This window comes from Oncorhynchus nerka, linkage group LG20 (assembly GCF_034236695.1).
Source record: "Oncorhynchus nerka isolate Pitt River linkage group LG20, Oner_Uvic_2.0, whole genome shotgun sequence".
In the NCBI taxonomy this organism is placed as follows: Eukaryota; Metazoa; Chordata; class Actinopteri; order Salmoniformes; family Salmonidae; genus Oncorhynchus; species Oncorhynchus nerka.
Genome location: NC_088415.1, coordinates 76,407,169 through 76,429,431, shown reverse-complemented (window position 1 = coordinate 76,429,431; position 22,263 = coordinate 76,407,169). Strand labels below are relative to the sequence as shown.

General features: G+C 46.1%; 1 protein-coding gene across 1 annotated transcript in view; it reads right to left on the bottom strand.

The window, feature by feature from the left end:
* Window positions 1-217: 217 nt before the first annotated feature.
* Window positions 218-22,263, bottom strand: part of LOC115101578 (neuropilin-1a-like) — a 121,440-nt gene continuing 99,394 nt past the window's right edge. The window contains exons 12-18 of the mRNA XM_065005791.1: window positions 18,744-18,914; window positions 13,139-13,186; window positions 11,992-12,138; window positions 11,471-11,805; window positions 10,718-10,811; window positions 5,439-5,492; window positions 218-5,115 (exon numbers count right to left, since the gene is read on the bottom strand). Of these exons, the coding sequence (XP_064861863.1) occupies window positions 4,826-5,115; window positions 5,439-5,492; window positions 10,718-10,811; window positions 11,471-11,805; window positions 11,992-12,138; window positions 13,139-13,186; window positions 18,744-18,914 (1,139 nt within the window). The 3' untranslated portion in view covers window positions 218-4,825. The remainder of the gene's footprint in view (window positions 5,116-5,438; window positions 5,493-10,717; window positions 10,812-11,470; window positions 11,806-11,991; window positions 12,139-13,138; window positions 13,187-18,743; window positions 18,915-22,263) is intronic.

The window sequence follows — 22,263 nt, the reverse complement described above, 5'->3', positions numbered from 1 at the left end:
GTTGCTATTGATTTGGAGTGGCCCGTCACGTGCAGCATTCTATACAACACCGCCCTCCAGTGTTCAATGTGGATATGACAAAGGACACATTAAAAGGGTACAACATTTACATTTACATTTAAGTCATTTAGCAGACGCTCTTATCCAGAGCAACTTTGGGTATATGATGGGGCAACTACACAATTATCACTTTCTGAACCAAAACAACTTGAAATAGTTCATCTTATTCAAACTTTTATTTGATCCAATTCTTTGGAATGTAGTAGTCATTGATCAGAGTCAGAAACAACATAGACAGATGGGTCTTGAAGCTGACCAGGGAGTCAAATGGCACCCTATTCCCTACATCGTGCACTACTTTTGACCAGAGCTCTATGGGTGCACTATATAGGGAATAGGAACATTTGGGACGGAGTCCAAGTAAAGAAACATTACTTGAGTCATTAAGGCCTCAACTGCTTACGTATTTTTTCTTTTTTTTTTTTATCTGGGACTGCAAATTACAGAAGCAGTATTGAAAATCAAACATTTTGTAGAAAAAAAAATGGCACAGACATTTGTGACAGTACAAAAAACACAAGGTGATATAACATACCAAGTTAAACATTATGTAAGTAAAAGAGACATGTATAGCTTTTTCAATAATGAAAAACATCTCCATAATTGTACATTTCAGAACTATATCATCTGAAACCATATAAAAGAGTTATCTGTAACACTGTCTTATCCTTCTTTTGCTTTCTTTCTCTTTTTTCACAAGTGAATATCATAAACAACACAAAGATCTTTTAAATATATCAGTGCAACATTGTTTTCACATCTAGTGCTGCAGCATCCTTTCCTATTGACGAAGACAACACCAAAACATTATGCCTTTACAAGGGGTGGAACCATAGAAATAGAATGACTCATTTGAATTACAATCATTCTAATCCTATGGAATGTGGAATACTGTTATGAGCTCGAAGCAGAACTATGAAACAGCTGTTTAACTAGCTACCACCGCATGAAGAAAACATGAAAGAATCTAAGCATAGAAGCTCATAGACCCCGTCGGAAGGAATAAGCCTCATCACATCCATTGATTAAACCTTGGACCTATGTCTTCGCCATTTCATACAGTGCTTTGTTTTGTCTGAACTCTTCACATTAACATTCAATACAGACAACAAGGAGATCAAAGAGGATGTAGGCTACAGTACATAAAAACAGCATGATGTCACACGGGTCTCTTTCATTCCATCAAGGGCCATCATTCTACCACAGACATGTAGGGCCACTTTCCCAGACATAGGTTAAGCCTAGTCCAGGACTTGAAAGCATTCTCAATGAGATTCTGAATCTATGTCTGAGAAACTGGCCCATAATATCCCAGGTATTGTCATAGCATTTTCTTCGTAGAGATGCTTCAGCCACCCAGTCTGACTACGTCTCAAATACCACCATATTCCATATATAGTACACTACTTTTTATTTTTTTAAATTTTATTTTACTAGGCAAGTCAGTTAAGAACAAATTCTTATTTTCGGCCTAGGATCAGTGGGTTAACTGCCTTTTCAGGGGCAGAACGACAGATTTGTACCTTGTCAGCTCGGGGATTCGAACTTGCAACCTTTCGGTTACTAGTCCAACACTCTAACCACTAGGCTACCCTGCCGCCCCACTCTGGTAAAAAGTAGTGCACTCTTTAGGGAATAGGGTGTCATTTTGGACACTTCTTCACTCTCTCCTTGTTAGGCCTTTGTAGCCAATTGTTGCCCCTATTAATAAGGCTCAATACTGACGATCATGGCTGAATCCGAACATCTCTCAAAAGGCCATAACCATTGGCTATAATAACCCTCATTTCCCAGGCAGCATTGGGAGAGCACCAATGGAACTTAACAACACAAAATGTCTGTTACATACATGATGACAGCCAGATAACATTGCCTATGATACATAAACCACAAAGAAAGGATACTGCAGCATTTTGTCTCTTTTTATAAAGGTGCTCAAATATATTAAAACCTATGTACAATAAGTTGGATGTGTCATGTGCTATGGAGGGATGGCATGGAATCCTGCCAATCTGACCCTGCTCTACCAACCTAACGTACTGCTATGATCAGAATCAGACTCTACCAGCCGATGCCTAACGTAATGCATTGATCAGAATCAGACTCTACCAGCTGATGCCTAACATACTGCTATGATCAGAATCAGACTCTACCAGCCGATGCCTAACGTACTGCTATGATCAGAATCAGACTCTACCAGCTGATGCCTAACATACTGCTATGATCAGAACAGAATCAGACTCCACCAGCCGATGCCTAACGTACTGCTATGATCAGAACAGAATCAGACTACCAGCCGATGCCTAACGTACTGCTATGATCAGAACAGAATCAGACTCCACCAGCCGATGCCTAACGTACTGCTATGATCAGAACAGAATCAGACTCTACCAGCCGATGCTTAACGTACTGCTATGATCAGAACAGAATCAGACTATACCAGCCGATGCCTAACGTACTGCTATGATCAGAACAGAATCAGACTCTATATGTCGATGCCTAACATACTGCTATGATCAGAACAGAATCAGACTCCACCAGCCGATGCCTAACGTACTGCTATGATCAGAACAGAATCAGACTCTACCAGTCGATGCCTAACGTACTGCTATGATCAGAATCAGACTCTACCAGCCGATGCCTAACGTACTGCTATCATCAGAATCAGACTCTACCAGCCGATGCCTAACGTACTGCTATGATCAGAACAGAATCAGACTCCACCAGCCGATGCCTAACGTACTGCTATGATCAGAATCAGACTCTACCAGCCGATGCCTAACGTACTGCTATGATCAGAACAGAATCAGACTCCACCAGCCGATGCCTAACGTACTGCTATGATCAGAATCAGACTCTACCAGCCGATGCCTAACGTACTGCTATGATCAGAATCAGACTCTACCAGCCGATGCCTAACGTACTGCTATGATCAGAATCAGACTCTACCAGCCGATGCCTAACGTACTGCTATGATCAGAACAGAATCAGACTCCACCAGCCGATGCCTAACGTACTGCTATGATCAGAATCAGACTCTACCAGCCGATGCCTAACGTACTGCTATGATCAGAACAGAATCAGACTCCACCAGCCGATGCCTAACGTACTGCTATGATCAGAACAGAATCAGACTCTACCAGCCGATGCCTAACGTACTGCTATGATCAGAACAGAATCAGACTCTACCAGCCGATGCCTAACGTACTGCTATGATCAGAATCAGACTCTACCAGCACGATGCCTAACATACTGCTATGATCAGAATCAGACTCCACCAGCCGATGCCTAACGTACTGCTATGATCAGAATCAGACTCTACCAGCTGATGCCTAACGTACTGCTATGATCAGAATCAGACTCTACCAGCCGATGCCTAACGTACTGCTATGATCAGAACAGAATCAGACTCTACCAGCCGATGCCTAATGTACTGCTATGATCAGAACAGAATCAGACTCTACCAGCCGATGCCTAACGTACTGCTATGATCAGAACAGAATCAGACTCTACCAGCCGATGCCTAACGTACTGCTATGATCAGAATCAGACTCTACCAGCCGATGCCTAACGTACTGCTATGATCAGAACAGAATCAGACTCTACCAGCCGATGCCTAACGTACTGCTATGATCAGAACAGAATCAGACTCTACCAGCTGATGCCTAACGTACTGCTATGATCAGAACAGAATCAGACTATACCAGCCGATGCCTAACGTACTGCTATGATCAGAACAGAATCAGACTCTACCAGCTGATGCCTAACGTACTGCTATGATCAGAACAGAATCAGACTCTACCAGCCGATGCCTAACGTACTGCTATGATCAGAATCAGACTCTACCAGCCGATGCCTAACGTACTGCTATGATCAGAACAGAATCAGACTCTACCAGCCGATGCCTAACGTACTGCTATGATCAGAACAGAATCAGACTCTACCAGCCGATGCCTAACGTACTGCTATGATCAGAACAGAATCAGACTCTACCAGCCGATGCCTAACGTACTGCTATGATCAGAACAGAATCAGACTCTACCAGCTGATGCCTAACGTACTGCTATGATCAGAACAGAATCAGTGGAGAAAAGGCAACATAAACTTTCAAAAAGGCACTGTGGAACTAGACACAGGTCTAGGGCCAGGGCAGGCACCCTCTGGATGCATACATACATGCATGCACATACACTTGCTCACGCACGCACATGCATGCGTACATGCACGCACACACACACACACACAAACAAGATGCACAAATCGATGCAGACATACAAACTGATAACATGGCCAGCCGAAGAGCCACGTGTCAGGATAGTGAATATACGTTTCTATGCGCTTTCTGTGAATAATAATGACCTCTGATGAAAAATAAAATATCCTATCCTTCCAAAAGAAAAATAACAAAAACATGATAAATATTCTCAATTGGTCTCATCACCAGCATCTGATTACAGAAAAACAAAGCACGTCGCAAAACAAACAAAAAACAAAACAATAATTTTTGCTGTACACGTTTTATTTATACACAGTGCCCACTACGGGTAGGTTCCTTTCACTGCAGCTCCTGAGAATAGCATGGCTCAGTCACAACCTCCCACCATCACTATAGCCAGCTGCATCCCAAATGCCACCCTATCCCCTACATAGTGCACTATATAAGGAATAGGACAACACTTGAGTCACAACTCACAACCCTCCGTCCGGTGGTCTAGTTCCTCCAGCCATGAGGCTGCTTGTGTTCTCTTCCCTCAGAGGATGACGCTCACGCTTCTGAGTAGCTGTTCTGTGCATTCAGCTTGCTGTCCTTCTTTAGCTTGACGCCGTCCACCAGCTCAAAGTTATAGTTCTCCAGAGCCGACAAGTTCCTGCTGTCGGACATGTGGCCGTGCGAGCAGGCACAGTAGAGGACGACACCACAGATAGCTCCCAGGAAAACCCCCAGAGCGCTCATAGCGATGATGGTGATGAGAATGGGGTCCAGGGTTTTCAGCATGTTGCCTGGGCCACCCAGCTCGCTATTCTCCACTTCCTCTGGGTAGTAGGGGTCCATCGCTGAAATAGAGATGGAAAAAACACCTTTAGTAGCCTGGGGTGGTCTAGACAAGCAGTTACTACTGCTGCCTTCAAAGCACACATGTACTGTATGCCAGTGCTTGCATGGGTTTGAATCTGGCCCACATCCTTCTAACACAGCATCTCTCCTCTTTACTTTCTTGTCCCTCTTCACGTTACTTGTTAAGGATGGAAGATCCTTTTAAAACACTTTGACAGTTGGATACATACAGTATATGGCCTAGCATGAGCTCGAATTTAGAATGTTAGAGATTTTTATTTAAATATTACAAGCTCAATGAGCAGTGAGGTACTGCACTCACGGTATATGCAGATCTCTGTTGGCTGGGACGTAGGAGCCTCTGGTACATCTGGATCTGGAGGAGAAACAAAGTTGTTCTACATCATAAGCAGGATCAGTTTTGTAACAAACTACCATTCTGGTTACCTTCCCAAAGATGTCCAGAAGTCCTGGTTGAAGGATTTCACATTTCCTGCCTGTTCCCTTCCAATAGGGTTTGAACCTTAGCAGAGTCAAGGTGGGCAGTGACCAGGGTTGATGGGTGGGAACCCATTTAGCGGGATTTACAGCCCAAAACCACTCCCTTTTCACGGGATAAATAGCTGCGAGAATCCGGTCAATTATAATAAATTATTTAAATGTATAATTTATATACAGCATGGTGTGAAATGGAACTGTTAAATTATATGCAATGTTTAAATCTGGCTTCTCTACGGCCTCTGCATGATGAATCATCAATGCTCAGGGTGGGGACAGACAGCCCATCTCACAACACTAACCTACTGAGGTTACATTTAAAAAACCCTTGGTTAACATAGAGATTCTGGGAACATCAGTAGGTGGGGGGAAAATGAACTATATTCTGGTAATCCGAATATGCAGTGGTACTTAATGAATATGATGTCAGTTCGGTTGTCATCTGAGACATTTACATCAATGATAAGATAAACTCTACAGTGGAAAGTCTACACCTCAGAGTTATCGGATTCACATGGAATTGTTGTTCAATTTAAATGTTTGAATATGAAATGATTTGTGACGGGATGATTTTAGCTTCTAAAATGTGAGATGTGGGGTTTCATAAGTTAAGACTGCTCACTCAGTGATCAAGAGCGACATCATTGATATATACAGAGAAAAGAGTCTGCCCGAGAATTGAACCCTGTGGCACCCCCATAGAGACTGCCAGAGGTCCGGACAACAGGCCCTCCGATTTGACACACTGAAGTCTATCTGAGAAGTATTTGGTGAACCAGGCAAGGCAGTCATTTGAGTAACCAAGGCTGTTGAGTCTGCCGATAAGACTGCGGTGATTGACAGAGTCGAAAGACTTGGCCAGGTCGATAAAGACGGCTGTACAGTACTGTCTTTTATCGATGGCGGTTATGATATCGTTTAGGACCTTGAGCGTGGCTGAGGTGCACCCATGACCAGCTCGGAAACCAGATTGCATAGCGGAGAAGGTACGGTGGGATTCGAAATGGTCGGTGATCTGTTTGTTAACTTGGATTTCGAAGACTTAAGAAAGGCAGGGCAGGATAGATATAGGTCTGTAACAGTTTGGGTCTAGAGTTTCTCCCCCTTTGAAGAGGGGGATGACCACGGCAGCTTTCCAATCTTTAGGAATCTCAGACGATATGAAAGAGAGGTTGAACAGGCTAGTAATATGGGTTGCAACAATTGGGGCGGATAGAAAGAGAGGGTCCAGATTTTCTAGCCCATCTTCCAGAACATCAGCTATCTGAAGTTGGGTGAAGGAGAAGCAGGGGGCTTGGGCAAGTTGCTGCGGGGGTTGCAGAGCTGTTGGCCTGGGTAGGTGTAGCCAGGTGGAAAGCACAGCCAGCCGTAGAAAAATGCTTATTGAAATTTTTGATTATTGTAGATTTATCAGTGGTGACAGTGTTTCCTAGCCTCAGTGTAGTGGGCAGCTGGGAGGAGGTACTATTATTCTCGATGGACTTTACAGTGTCCCAAAACCTTTTGGAATTTGTGCTACAGGATGCAAATTTCTGTTTGAAAAAGCTAGCTTTTGCTTTCCTAACGGATTGTTTATATTGGTTCCTAACTTCCCTGAAAAGTTGCATATCATGGGGGCTGTTCAATGCTAATGCAGTACGACACAGGATGTTTATGTATTGGTCAAGGGCAGTCAAGTCTGGACTGAACCAAGAGCTATACAGTTGAAGTCAGACGTTTACATACACTTAGGTTGGAGTCATTAAAACTTGTTTTTCAACCATTCCACAAATGTCTTGACAAAAGTAATTTTTCCAACAATTGTTTACAGACAGATTATTTCACTGATAATTCACTGTATCACAATTCCAGCGGGTCAGAAGTTTACATACACTATGTTGACTGTGCCTTTAAACAGCTTGGAAAAGTCAATTGGAGGTGTACCTGTGGATGTATTTCAAGGCAAAACAATTTCCAAATGCCTGAAGGTACCACGTTCATCTGTACAAACAATAGTACGCAAGTATAAACACTATGGGACCACGCAGCCGTCACACTGCTCAGGAAGGAGATGCGTTCTGCCTCCTAGAGATGAACGTACTTTGGTGCGAAAAGTGCAAATCAATCCCAGAACAACAGCAAAGGACCTTGTGAAGATGCTGGAGGAAACCGGTACAAAAGTATCTATATCCACAGTAAAAAGAGTCCTATATCGACATAACTTGAAAGGCCGCTCAGCAAGGAAGAAGCCACTTCTCCAAAACCACATTAAAAAGCCAGACTACGGCTTGCTACTGCACATCGGGACAAATATTGTACTTTCTGGAGAAATGTCCTCTGGTCTGATGAAACAAAAAATAGAACTGTTTGGCCATAATGACCATTGTTATGTTTGGAGGAAAAAGGGGCAGGCTTGCAAGCCGAAGAACATCATCCCAACCAAGAAGCACGGGGGTGGCAGCATCAGGTTGTGGGGGTGCATTGCTGCAGTAGGGTCTGGTACACTTCACGAAATAGATGGCTTCATGAGGAAATAAAATTATGTGGATATATAGATATATAGATATATGGATATATCTCAAGACATCAGTCAGGAAGTTAAAGCTTGGTCGCAAATGGGTCTTCCAAATGCACAATGACCCAAGCATACTTCCAAAGTTGTGGCAAAATGTCTTAAGGACAACAAAATCAAGGTATTGGCATGGCCATCACAAAGCCCTAACCTCAATTCCATAGAAAATGTGTGGGCAGAACTGAAAGAGTGTGTGCGAGCAAGGAAAATGCAAATGAATTACTTAAAAATCATACAATGTGATTTTCTGGATTATTGTTTTAGATTCTGTCTCTCACAGTTGAAGTGTACCTATGATAAAAAATACAGACCTCTACATGTTTTGTAATTAGGAGAACCTGCAAAATCAGCAGCGTATCAAATACTTGTTCTCCCCACTGTAGATGTCCTAGCCTACCTTTTTTTAATGCAGTATTAGCCTTATATTTAGCTAATTAATGATGTGTTAATAATAATAATACGTTTCTAATTTATAATCTTTGTCACTTGTGCAATACGCACGCACCTGTGCTCCGCTGGCCTCTCTTATTAAAAAATGCTCCTTTGCTCTTGGAGTCCCATGCAGGAAAAGCTAGACTAGAATAGCTTGCTGGACATACATTTTTTTTGCACTTCTTATACCAATAGACTATCTGAAGATGGACTCAAGCATAGCCACGGGAAGTAGGGGTGCTGAGGGTGCTGCAACACCCCCTGAAAAATCTAAATATATTTTAATAAGAAAACATATTGTTTTTGAAAACGCACCTCTGCTTTGTCAAAAAATGTAGTATTTAGTATAATTAAGAACAGCCGGATTCAGATTACAGTATTGATTCTTTATGTGTATGACACTAAAAGCTTGGCACTCCTGTATTTTTTGGAGTTTCTCCCATTCTTCTCTGCAGATCCTCTCAAGCTCTGTCAGGTTGGACGGAGAGCGTTGCTGCACAGCTATTTTCAGGTCTCTCTACAGAGATGTTCGATCGGTATCAAGTCCGAGCTTTGGCTGGGCCACTCAAGGACATTCAGAGACTTGTCCCGAAGCCACTCCTGCATTGTTTTGGCTGTGTGCTTAGTGTCAATGTCCCATTGGAAGGTGAACCTTACCCTGAGTCTGAAGACCTGAGCGCTCTGGAGCAAGTTTTCATCAAGGATCTCTCTGTATTTGGCGCCACTCAACTTTGCCTCGATCCTGACTAGTCTCCCAGTCCCTGCCGCTCGAAAACATCGCCACAACATGATGCTGCCACCACCATGCGTCACTGTAGGGATGGTGCCAGGGTTCCTCCAGACGTGACTCATGGCATTCAGGCCAAAGAGTTCCATCTTAGTTTCATCAGATCAGAGAATCTTGTTGCTCATGGTCTGAGAGTCTTTAAGCGCCTTTTGGCAAATTCCAAGTGGGCTGTCATGTGCCTTTTACTGAGGCTTGGCTTCCGTCTGGCCACTCTACCATTAAGGCCCGATTGGCCTGAGTGCTGCAGAGATGGTTGTCTTTCTGGAAGGTTATCCCATGTCCACAGAGGAACTCTAGAGCTCTGTCAGAGTGACCATCGGGTTCTTGGTCACCTCCCTTGCTCAGTTTGTCCAGGTGGCCAGCTCTAGGAAGAGTCTTGGTGGTTACAAACTTCTTCCATTTAAGAATGATGGAGGCGACCCTGTTCTTGGGGACCTTCAATGGTGCAGACATTTTTTGGTAGCCTTCCCCAGATCTGTGCCTCGACACAATGCTGTCTCGTAGCTCTATGGACAATTCTTTCGACCTCATGGCTTGGGTTTTGCTCTGACATGCACTGTCAACTGTGGGACCTTATGTAGACAGGTGTGAGCCTTTCCAAATCATGTCCAATCAATTGAATTTACCACAGGTGGACTTCAATCAAGTTGTAGAAACATCTCAAGGATGATCAATGGAAACAGGATGCACCTGTGCAGAATTTCGCATCTGTAAATAAGGTATTTCTGTTTGTTTTTTTATAAATAACTTTGCAAAAATGTATAAAAACCCGTTTTCGCTTTGTCCTTATGGGGTATCGTGTCTAATATTTTATTATTAAGGCTGTAACGTAACAAAATGTCCTTAAATTTAACTGGTATACTTTTTTTTGCATATAAATTTACAAAAATTTCTAAACCTGTTTTTGCTTTGTCATTATGGGGCATTGTGTCTAGATTGCTGAGGTATTTTATTATATTGAATCAATTTAGAATAAGGCTGTAACGTAACAAAATGTGGAAAAAGTCAAGGGGTCTGAATACTTTCCGAAGGCACTGCCTATTGAAAATTGCTCTATTGGCTTTTTTGGACTTGGTCTCATTAAATGTCTTTAATGTAGGGCTCATAAAATGCATTTAATGTATGGCTCATCAAGCTCAGGTAGCATCAGGCTTGATTTAAAAAAAATCAAAGCTCTAATCAAATCCAGACATAGGCCTATTTATATTCTTTTGAATGGCACTTCCGGTTTTGGCGGGAAATACTGTGTTACCCGGGAAAAAAGTTATTTATTCTCAGGGTTGAACATTTGCAAAATACTTGGAAAATATTCAACACTAGCAGTGACACTTACCCTTACACTCCTCTGGTGTGAGTCCATCCAGGATCTTTATATTGTCCAGCGCGATGTGTCCTGTGCTCCTGTCTCCCACTCCCTCAATCACCACCTAGGAACAACAACACAAACACACAGGTGAAATACTGCTACATGGTGTGTTACTTTTCACTAGGGCCCATATAGTGCATTACTTTTGACCAGGGACCATACTGCTCTTGTCAAAAGTAGCACACTACTGTATATAGGGAATAGGGTGGCATTTGGAACATAACCTAGGTCTAAGAGGCTCATAACCTAGGTCTAAGAAGCTCGTAACCTAGGCCTAAGATGCCCGTAACCTACAGATGTAAGATCTTAATTTGATCACCCTGTTGCAGGAGACATTTCCTGCAATGCAGGACATTTAAAACGTTTAGTGTATTTGAGGTTTAAAAAGGCTTCTGAAGTTTGTACTTTCCACTTTAAAATTTGATTTTACCATATGACAAAATGTTTCAACCCCCCAGAATATGTCCATTAATTAACTTGGATGCCTGATGAAGACCTAAGGGTCAAAACATTGTGTAAATAAAATCACCTGGGAGCACGAACAGCATTGTGCAGCGGTTTCCTTTTTTTATTGCATTTTTTATTAATTATATTACACATAATAATTCACTTTTCCTGTTGCTGCAGGATTTTTTTCCTGCTGGAGCAAACTGGCTCAAATTAAGATCCTACATCTGTATTTCGAAGAGACTCGTAACCAACGTAAGCCTAGTGCTTTACCTCATAGGGTGTGCTGGAGTGGGGCACCAACAGCCGACCCTCCCTCCATCTGCTGCCCTGGTGTCCACTGACGGTCCAGAGTAGTGCCTCCGCCCGCCCCTCCTCTGTCTGTCTCCTCTGTTTGATGTGCAGGGTGCCAGCGTGCTCCCCGAAAATGTGGTACCAGAAGGACACACACAGGTTGGTGTCTGGGGCGGTGACAGGCAGGCTGGCTAGGCGTGCCACCCTCTCCTCCACCTCGTCCTCCTCCTGCTCGTCCTCCTCCTGCTCGTCCTCCTCCTCTTCCATTTCGGTCTCAGCAGCCAGCTGCATGTAGATGAAGTTCCCTGGAACTCCTGTAGAGGGCAGTAAGAGACAAGCTAAGAGACAAGTGAAGTATTTTCTGAGTCCATGTTCATTGTGTTAGTCCTTATTTACTACAGTGTGTGTGTGTGTGTGTGTGTGTGTGTGTGTGTGTGTGTGTGTGTGCGTGTGCGTGCGTGCGTGTACTCTGTTCTCTGTTCTCTTCTCCTCCCACCCACCTGTGTGGTCCAGGTTGGGCCCTTTGTGGACGGTGGGGGCCCCGCTGGTCTGAATCATCCACTCAGCACCAGTATCCTTCTCCAGTGTCCAGCCACAGAACGACGGGTTGCCCGCCCAGCCAAAGTCACAAGCAAACCACAGGTACTCTGGAAAAGAGGTCAACCTTGTAAGTAACCACGCTCGTTTCCTCTGGCTAAGTGTAACTATTCTACACGATGTGAAAAGAGGGTGAGGTAAGGAAGTGAAAACATGTAATTTCTAATTTCCTAATAACAATTTAAACTTCCACTACCATGAAAATACTTTCGCACTGCTGAGGCAAGCCCACCATTTTTCTTAAGAAAAATTAAAATTTCTAGTTTCCTTACAGTCTCTTGAAAGCACTCAAACTTAGATACAGTATTTCATTTTTTTACTAAAGAAAGATTCACAGAATGAAGGGACCTTCCAGAGAGAAGGAAGAGTGAAGGAACCTTCCAGAGAGAAGGGAGGAGTGCCATCAGAACAGAACAGCGTTGAAGACCAAACCATTTCCAGACCGTACACTACGAGACAGAAACCCATTTTCCATCCCCACTATGCCAGCTCTGCACAGTAACCCTGTGGGCCCTGGGCAAAAGTAGTGCACTATAAAGGGAATAGGGGGCTATTTGGGGCAAAACATTACACAGTGGTGATTAACCAACGCATCCAAATGAATGCTACTGCTATGAATACAAAGAGTTTTTGTTTAGACGTTGCTGTAGCAGTCAGAGAATAAGTAACTGTTGTTTTGCCCTCTGGATGTTGACATATGACCCCTTTACTCAGTTCATTGAAACCTAAAATATTCCTGTTTCTGTAGTTCAGTTTTTTCCATCTCAAAGCCAAAGACTGGTTGCTGGTCAACAGTTATAAAGGGGATTTCAAATCAAATTTGATTTGGGAGCAACCTGCTGAAAGTAGACTAATGTAGAACAGTAATGGAAATGTTCCTTCTCTTTTGTGCCTGGTTGCCAGATCTGTTTGTCCTTTAGCCAACTCCACTGTTGGTCTATGTCATACCCAACATGCTAACAAACAACAGAGGAGTGGGCCAAAGCACAGAGAGAGAGAGATGGATGGATGGATGAAGTGAATGAGGCGGTACTTTATGGGCATTCTCACCTGGCACAAGCTCTTCCTCCAGGGTTGGGTCTGCCAATGTGGTGCCACCTGTCAGACACAGACGGGCACAGTCAGGGATGCAAACAAAATAGATCCTGTAGATAGATAGAGGTTGTTAGCGGAGAAGGAGGGATGGAGAGAGAGAGGTCATGAGCAGATGAGCTCCCACATTGTTCAGCATGTTTTTAAAAAATAGTTACATTTAGAGTTAGACAAGCTTCGATTTTTTTGGCAGGGGCATATTCAGGATGCTACCCTAAACAACATAACCTTCACTCAAAATCAAAACACCAAACCTACAACCTGATTTTGGATGGAGTTTACTTGGAATTACCTGGAATGCTTCCTACACACAAGAATTATTCTTCCCAAACGGTACAGAAAATGCTCTGGCAAACAAACAGAAACCTGAAAACACCATCCAACCTGGAACTGAATGAGTAATACTTAGTCTGAAGCTATTTTTTAGTTTCAAAAGCCAAGAAGAAAAATACATTGCAATGATATATTTTACTTTATAAGGACTAAATGCTAATGCTACAAAGCTTGCTAGGACAAAGAGATACAACTTCAATTATCACTGATGTATGAAGCGAGAGGTTTCAAAGCCCTTGAGCCCAACAATGGCAGGAGAGCCCCAACCAAATGGAGAGGCCTTAGAAGCACCCTCCTGCTGTTCAGAGGTAATTCAAATACAGTACCATTTGAATGTAAAGAATAATAAGACAAGAAAATAGTACAAAATTAACCTCTTTATGCAAAATCAAGAGACAATTTTCGCTGACTATTATAAAAATGGGAACATAAGCAACCCTATCTTCCACACAGACCCTCCCCTGGCATGGTGCAGTGCTATATTAACACAGTACCCCTCTGTTAAGAGGGGGGGGAGGGTGTTACCGATGGGTGGAAACTCAGGATACTAGACAACGAGGACTCAGAGTGAGCTAATATAAACCTCTATAAGTCTGAAACAGTAATGGTACAGGGCAACCGCAAACGGTTTCAGATGGACTTTCACCTAATCTAAGAAATAGCTCAGCAGGAGAAGCTCTCCCTTGAGAAAGATACCCCCAACCCAAGAGGGTCAGACCAGACCTCTTCATAACATAACCCCACAGACGAGCAACCCCATGCAGAAAGTCAACCTCCCAGCACAGAGTACTACGCCCTCATTGAAATGAGGGAGAAATTCAACGAGCTGGAGGTATGGCAGGTGGAGCTAGAACAGCAGGTGATTACACCCCAGTCAGCACAGACCCAGACAACAGTCCAGCACAACAACACCCCCTTAACTAGACCTGGGGAGCTGGAGGTGGAGAGAGACATATCTGCACTCTGGACTGTAGTGAGACAACTTCAACAGGAGAAGAGCAGGAGCAGGAGAACAGAGCACTAGAGGAGAGGATCAGACTGCTGGAGGAGGGGGTAAGGGGAATGGCGTGTGACAGACAACCCATTAGCGAGGTGGTCACCCCCCACAGAGAAGCCAGCAGAACAGCCCACCTCAGCTCCCGACAAAAGTCTCGACACGACAGCAGAACAGTCCACCCCAGACCTTGACCACGTCAACAAGCCAGCGAGACAGACAAATGAAGAACCCCAAGCTCAGGGGATCTCACCCCCTCTGAGCACCACCCCCTGTCAGCCACCCTGATAGCCCTCCTGACACCCCCCCACACCCACTGAGGACATACACAAGACACAGATTGTTCTCTTTATGGACTCAAACAAAAAATATATACAAGAGAAAAAAAAGGAGTGTCTAAACTCTGGTGTCCAAACACCCAGCGCGCCCTAGACCTTCTGTCTGAGGACCAACTAGGTTCACCCAGCGTGCCCTAGACCTTCTGTCTGAGGACCAACTAGGTTCACCCAGCGTGCCCTAGACCTTCTGTCTGAGGACCAACTAGGTTCACCCAGCGTGCCCTAGACCTTCTGTCTGATGACCAACTAGGTTCACCCAGCGTGCCCTAGACCTTCTGTCTGAGGACCAACTAGGTTCACCCAGCGTGCCCTAGACCTTCTGACTGAGGACCAACTAGGTTCACCCAGCGTGCCCTAGACCTTCTGTCTGATGACCAACTAGGTTCACCCAGCGCGCCCTAGACCTTCTGTCTGAGGACCAACTAGGTTCACCCAGCGTGCCCTAGACCTTCTGTCTGAGGACCAACTAGGTTCACCCAGCGTGCCCAAGACCTTCTGTCTGAGGACCAACTAGGTTCACCCAGCGTGCCCTAGACTTTCTGTCTGAGGACCAACTAGGTTCACCCAGCGCGCCCTAGACCTTCTGTCTGAGGACCAACTAGGTTCACCCAGCGTGCCCTAGACCTTCTGTCTGAGGACCAACTAGGTTCACCCAGCGCGCCCTAGACCTTCTGTCTGAGGACCAACTAGGTTCACCCAGCGTGCCCTAGACCTTCTGTCTGAGGACCAACTAGGTTCACCCAGCGCGCCCTAGACCTTCTGTCTGAGGACCAACTAGGTTCACCCAGCGTGCCCTAGACCTTCTGTCTGAGGACCAACTAGGTTCACCCAGTGTGCCCTAGACCTTCTGTCTGAGGACCAACTAGGTTCACCCAGCGTGCCCAAGACCTTCTGTCTGAGGACCAACTAGGTTCACCCAGCGTGCCCTAGACCTTCTGTCTGAGGACCAACTAGGTTCACCCAGCGCGCCCTAGACCTTCTGTCTGAGGACCAACTAGGTTCACCCAGCGTGCCCTAGACCTTCTGTGTGAGGACCAACTAGGTTCACCCAGCGCGCCCTAGACCTTCTGTCTGAGGACCAACTAGGTTCACCCAGCGCGCCCTAGACCTTCTGTCTGAGGACCAACTAGGTTCACCCAGCGCGCCCTAGACCTTCTGTCTGAGGACCAACTAGGTTCACCCAGCGTGCCCTAGACCTTCTGTCTGAGGACCAACTAGGTTCACCCAGCGTGCCCTAGACCTTCTGTCTGAGGACCAACTAGGTTCACTCAGCGTGCCCTAGACCTTCTGTCTGAGGACCAACTAGGTTCACCCAGCATGCCCTAGACCTTCTGTCTGAGGACCAACTAGGTTCACCCAGCGCGCCCTAGAACTTCTGTCTGAGGACCAACTAGGTTCACCCAGCGTGCCCTAGACCTTCTGTCTGAGGACCAACTAGGTTCACCCAGCGTGCCCTAGACCTTCTGTCTGAGGACCAACTAGGTTCACCCAGCGTGCCCTAGACCTTCTGTCTGAGGACCAACTAGGTTCACCCAGCATGCCCTAGACCTTCTGTCTGAGGACCAATTATGTTCACCCAGCGTGCCCTAGACCTTCTGTCTGATGACCAACTAGGTTCACCCAGCGCGCCCTAGACCTTCTGTCTGAGGACCAACTAGGTTCACCCAGCGTGCCCAAGACCTTCTTTCTGATGACCAACTAGGTTCACCCAGCGTGCCCTAGACCTTCTGTCTGAGGACCAACTAGGTTCACCCAGCACGCCCTAGACCTTCTGTCTGAGGACCAACTAGGTTCACCCAGCGTGCCCTAGACCTTCTGTCTGAGGACCAACTAGGTTCACCCAGCGTGCCCTAGACCTTCTGTCTGAGGACCAACTAGGTTCACCCAGCGTGCCCTAGACCTTCTGTCTGAGGACCAACTAGGTTCACCCAGCGTGCCCTAGACCTTCTGTCTGAGGACCAATTATGTTCACCCAGCGTGCCCTAGACCTTCTGTCTGATGACCAATTATGTTCACCCAGCATGCCCTAGACCTTCTGTCTGATGACCAACTAGGTTCACCCAGCGTGCCCTAGACCTTCTGTCTGAGGACCAACTAGGTTCATCCAGCGTGTTCTAGACCTTCTGTCTGATGACCAACTAGGTTCACCCAGCGCGCCCTAGACCTTCTGTCTGAGGACCAACTAGGTTCACCCAGCGTGCCCTAGACCTTCTGTATGAGGACCAATTATGTTCACCCAGCGTGCCCTAGACCTTCTGTCTGATGACTAACTTGGTTCACCCAGCGCGCCCTAGACCTTCTGTCTGAGGACCAACTAGGTTCACCCAGCGTGCCCTAGACCTTCTGTATGAGGACCAACTAGGTTCACCCAGCGCGCCTTAGACCTTCTGTCTGAGGACCAACTAGGTTCACCCAGCGTGCCCAAGACCTTCTGTCTGAGGACCAACTAGGTTCACCCAGCGTGCCCTAGACCTTCTGTCTGAGGACCAACTAGGTTCACCCAGCGTGCCCTAGACCTTCTGTCTGAGGACCAACTAGGTTCACCCAGCGTGCCCTAGACCTTCTGTCTGAGGACCAATTATGTTCACCCAGCGTGCCCTAGACCTTCTGTCTGATGACCAATTATGTTCACCCAGCATGCCCTAGACCTTCTGTCTGATGACCAACTAGGTTCACCCAGCGTGCCCTAGACCTTCTGTCTGAGGACCAACTAGGTTCATCCAGCGTGTTCTAGACCTTCTGTCTGATGACCAACTAGGTTCACCCAGCGCGCCCTAGACCTTCTGTCTGAGGACCAACTAGGTTCACCCAGCGTGCCCTAGACCTTCTGTATGAGGACCAATTATGTTCACCCAGCGTGCCCTAGACCTTCTGTCTGATGACTAACTTGGTTCACCCAGCGCGCCCTAGACCTTCTGTCTGAGGACCAACTAGGTTCACCCAGCGTGCCCTAGACCTTCTGTATGAGGACCAACTAGGTTCACCCAGCGTGCCCTAGACCTTCTGTCTGAGGACCAACTAGGTTCACCCAGCGTGCCCTAGACCTTCTGTCTGAGGACCAACTAGGTTCACCCAGCGCGCCCTAGACCTTCTGTCTGAGGACCAACTAGGGTCACCCAGCCACATATTAATACACACAGGCACAAACCACCTGAGAGCACAGCAGGAAAGGGTGGCCACAGTCCTCAAGGGAGTGATTGAAAAAGCTTCTTCTACTTTGCCCATCCTGCTACCATACAGTGGGTAAACGCAAGTATTTCCTGTGACTGTGCCTCAAAATCAAATGTTTACCTGGCCCACCACTCCACCAGGGACTTGAACAGCCTTTATGACCAGGCCCACCTATACAAGGCAGCAGTGTCCACCTTCGCTCAAACCCTAAAGGACATTGCTCTCAAACGCAGCCCCAAACTTCTGACCCACTGGGAATGTAATGAAAGAAATTAAAGCTAAAATAAAACATTCTCTCTACTATTATTCTGACATTTCACATTCTTAAAATAAACTGGTGATCCTAACTGACCTAAGACAGGGAACTTTTACTAGGATTAAATGTCAGGAATTGTGAAAAACTGAGTTTAAATATGTAAACTGCCAACTTCAGCTGTATATACATAATGCCATTTGAACTGTCTTTATTCTTTTGGAACTTCTGTGAGTGTAATGTTTACTGTTAATTTCACGTTAGTTTATTATCTACTTCACTTGCTTTGGCAATGTAAACATATGTTTCCCATGCCAATAAAGCCATTTGAATTGAATGGGGGGTTGTGAGTGAGTGAGTGAGTGAGTGAGTGAGTGAGTGAGTGAGTGAGTCAGTGAGTGAGTGAGTGAGTGAGTGAGTGAGTGAGTGAGTGAGTGAGAGAGAGAGAGAGAAAAGGAGGGTGGTGGTCACCACCTGTTGTGTCATAGTCCTCCCCTCCTCCTGTTCCACTGTGACAGCTGGCCTCCTGGTCGTCACACTCTGACGTCAGGGTGGGCATGGTCACAGATGCGGTTGTGGTGGCAGCGAACGTGGTTACAGCAAACATGGTTGCTACAGCCGTGGTCGGTGGGAGAGTTGTGGGCTCTGGAGGTAGAGAGAAGTAAAGAGAGAGAGAGTGAGTTGTTCCCCAACCAAGGAGGGCCTACAGCAGCACCTATATCTTCTGCATAGATTATGTCAGACTTGGGCCCTGACAGTAAATCTCAGGAAGACAAAAATAATGGTGTTCCAAAAAATGATATCTAGACACCGTTGCCCTAGAGCACACAAAAAACTATATATACCTCGGCCTAAACATCAACGCCACACAAAGCTGTGAACGATCTGAGAGACAAGGCAAGAAGGGCCTTTTATGGTATCAAAAGGAACATAAAATTTGACATCCCAATTAGGATCTGGCTAAAAATACTTCATTTATAGAACCCATTGCCCTTTATGGTTGTGAGGTCTGGGGTCCGCTCATCAACCAAGAATTCACAATATTGGACAAACACCAAATTGAGATTCTGCATGCAGAGTTCTGCAAAAATATCCTCAGTGTACAATGTAAAACACCAGATAATGCATGCAGAGCAGAATTGGGCCGATACCTGCTAATGATCCAAATCCAGAAAAGAGACGTTAAATTCTTCAACCACCTAAAAGGAAGCGATTCCCAAACCTTCCATAACAAAGCCATCAGCTACATAGAGATGAACCTGGAGAAGAGTCCTCTAAGCAAGCTGGTCCTGGGGCTCTGTTCACAAACACACCCCGTAGAGTCCCAGGACAGCAACACAATTAGACCCAACCAAATCATGAGAAAACAAAAATAGAATTACTTGACAAACTGGAAATAATTTACAAAAAATAACAGAACAAACTAGAATGCTATTTGGCCCTAAACAGAGAGTATACAGTGGCAGAATACGTGACCAATGTGACTGACCCACAATTAAGGAAATCTTTGACAATGTACAGACTCAGGGAGCATAGCCTTGCTATTGAGAAAGTCCACCGTAGGCAGACCTGGCTCTCAAGAAAAGACAGCCTATGTGCTCACTGCCCACAAAATGAAGTGGAAACTGAGCTGCACTTCTCAACCTCCTGCCAAATGTATGACCATATTAGAGACACATAGAATTTGAAAACAAATCCAATTTTGATAAACTAAAATACACACGCAGCAAGATTTGTGACCTGTTGCCACAAGAATTGGGCAACGCGTGAATAACAAACACCATTATAAAAACAACCTATATTTATGTTTATTTATAAATATATAATGGGACATTTGAAATGTCTTTATTCTTTTTGAACTTTGGTGAGGGTAATATTTACTGTTTATTTTTTATTGTTTAACTTTTCTTTGATCTATTTTACTTGCTTTGGCAATGTAAACACATGTTTCCCATGCCAATAAAGCTATGAAATTGAAATTAAATTGGGTGAGAGAGGATAAGAATCCTTCAGGGAAATGATACCTCTGCTGTAGCAAGCAGACCGTCTACAGGTCAACCTTCTGTGATTGGATTAGGGGATTTGGGGTTTTAGATGACAATGTGCCTGACATGGTGACACCAAGCAGGCTTCCAGGCCACATGGTCTGGGTGGAAATAGGAAATGATTCAGTAACATGAGACTATGGAGAGAGGCTAGTAGCTACTGGTAGCACGATCACTACAGATAAACCCTAGTCTGACGCAGGCAGAGAGTAGTGGAACAGAGGGTTTGAAATAAAGGTGTGAAGGTGATTTGGAAAATGAATTGGAGTAGATTGCTCATAGTCAATTTTCCAATGCGCCCTTGTGAGTGTGTGTGTGTGTGAGTGTGTGTGTGTGTGTGTGTGCCCGCTCCCTAGTAAGTGTGTACATGCAGATGCTCTTTGATGTGGAGATTGTATTGATTTGGGACAGATCAAAGAAGTTGGAGCATGTAAGCAGCCAGCCACACTCTTCTTCTTCTTTCATTTTTTTTTTACATTTATCAGACGATGTTATCCAGAGTGACTTACCGGAGCAATTATGGTTAGGTGCCTTGCTCAAGGGCACGTCAACAGGTTTTTCACCTAGTCGGCTCGGTGAGTTGAATGAAAAACATTTCGGTTACTATCCCAATGCTCTTAACTACTAAGCTACCTGTCACCCATTCCACCACCTCTCCCCAACTCCACCGTCTGATTCTTATCCTCCTCCCTACGAGGGTAACCAGATACCCCATACCAGACACAGATATCCCCAACCCTCAGTCACCCACCCACTATGACTGGTCCACCTCCCCTCCCTCTCCCTCCCACTATGACTGGTCTACCTCCCCTCCCTCACCCACCTTCCCACTATGACTAGTCCACCTCCCCTCCCTCCCACTATGACTGGTACACCTCCCCTCCCTCACCCTCCCACTATGACTGGTCTGCCTCCCCTCCCTCACCCTCCCACTATGACTGGTCCACCTCCCTCCCTCACCCACCCTCCCACTATAACTGGTCCACCTCCCTCCCTCACCCACCCTCCCACTATGACAGGTCTACCTCCCCTCCCCTCCCTCCCACTATGACTGGTCTACCTCCCCTCCCTCACCCTCCCACTATGACTGGTCCACCTCCCCTCCCTCACACACCCTCCCACTATGACAGGTCTACCTCCCTCCCCTCCCTCCCACTATGACTGGTCTACCTCCCCTCCCTCACCCTCTCACTATGACTGGTCCACCTCCCCTCCCTCACACACCCTCACACTATGACTGGTCCACCTCCCTCCTTCACCCCCTCCCACTATGACTGGTACACCCCCCTCCCACTATGACTGGTCCACCTCCCCTCCCTCACACACCCTCACACTATGACTGGTCTACCTCCCCTCCCTCGCCCTCCCACTATGACTGGTCTACCTCCCTCCCTCACCCTCCCACAATGACTGGTCGACCTCCCTCCCTCACCCACCTTCCCACTATGACTAGTCCACCTCCCCTCCCTCCCACTATGACTGGTACACCTCCCCCCTCACCCTCCCACTATGACTGGTCTGCCTCCCCTCCCTCACCCTCCCACTATGACTGGTCCACCTCCCCTCCCTCACCCTCCCACTATGACTGGTCGACCTCCCCTCCTTCATCCCCCTCCCACTATGACTGGTACACCCCCCTCCCTCACTCTCCCAATATGACTGGTCCACCTCCCTCCCTCACCATCCCACTATGACTGGGCTACCTCCCCTCCCTCACCCACCCTCCCACTATGACTGGTCCACCTCCCCTCCCTCCCACTATGACTGGTCCACCTCCCTCCCTCACCCACCCTCCCACTATGACTGGTCCATCTCCCCTCCCTCACCCACCCTCCCACTATGACAGGTCTACCTCCCCTCCCTCCCACTATGACTGGTCTACCTCTCCTCCCTCACCCTCCCACTATGACTGGTCGACCTCCCCTCCTTGACCCCCTCCCAATATGACT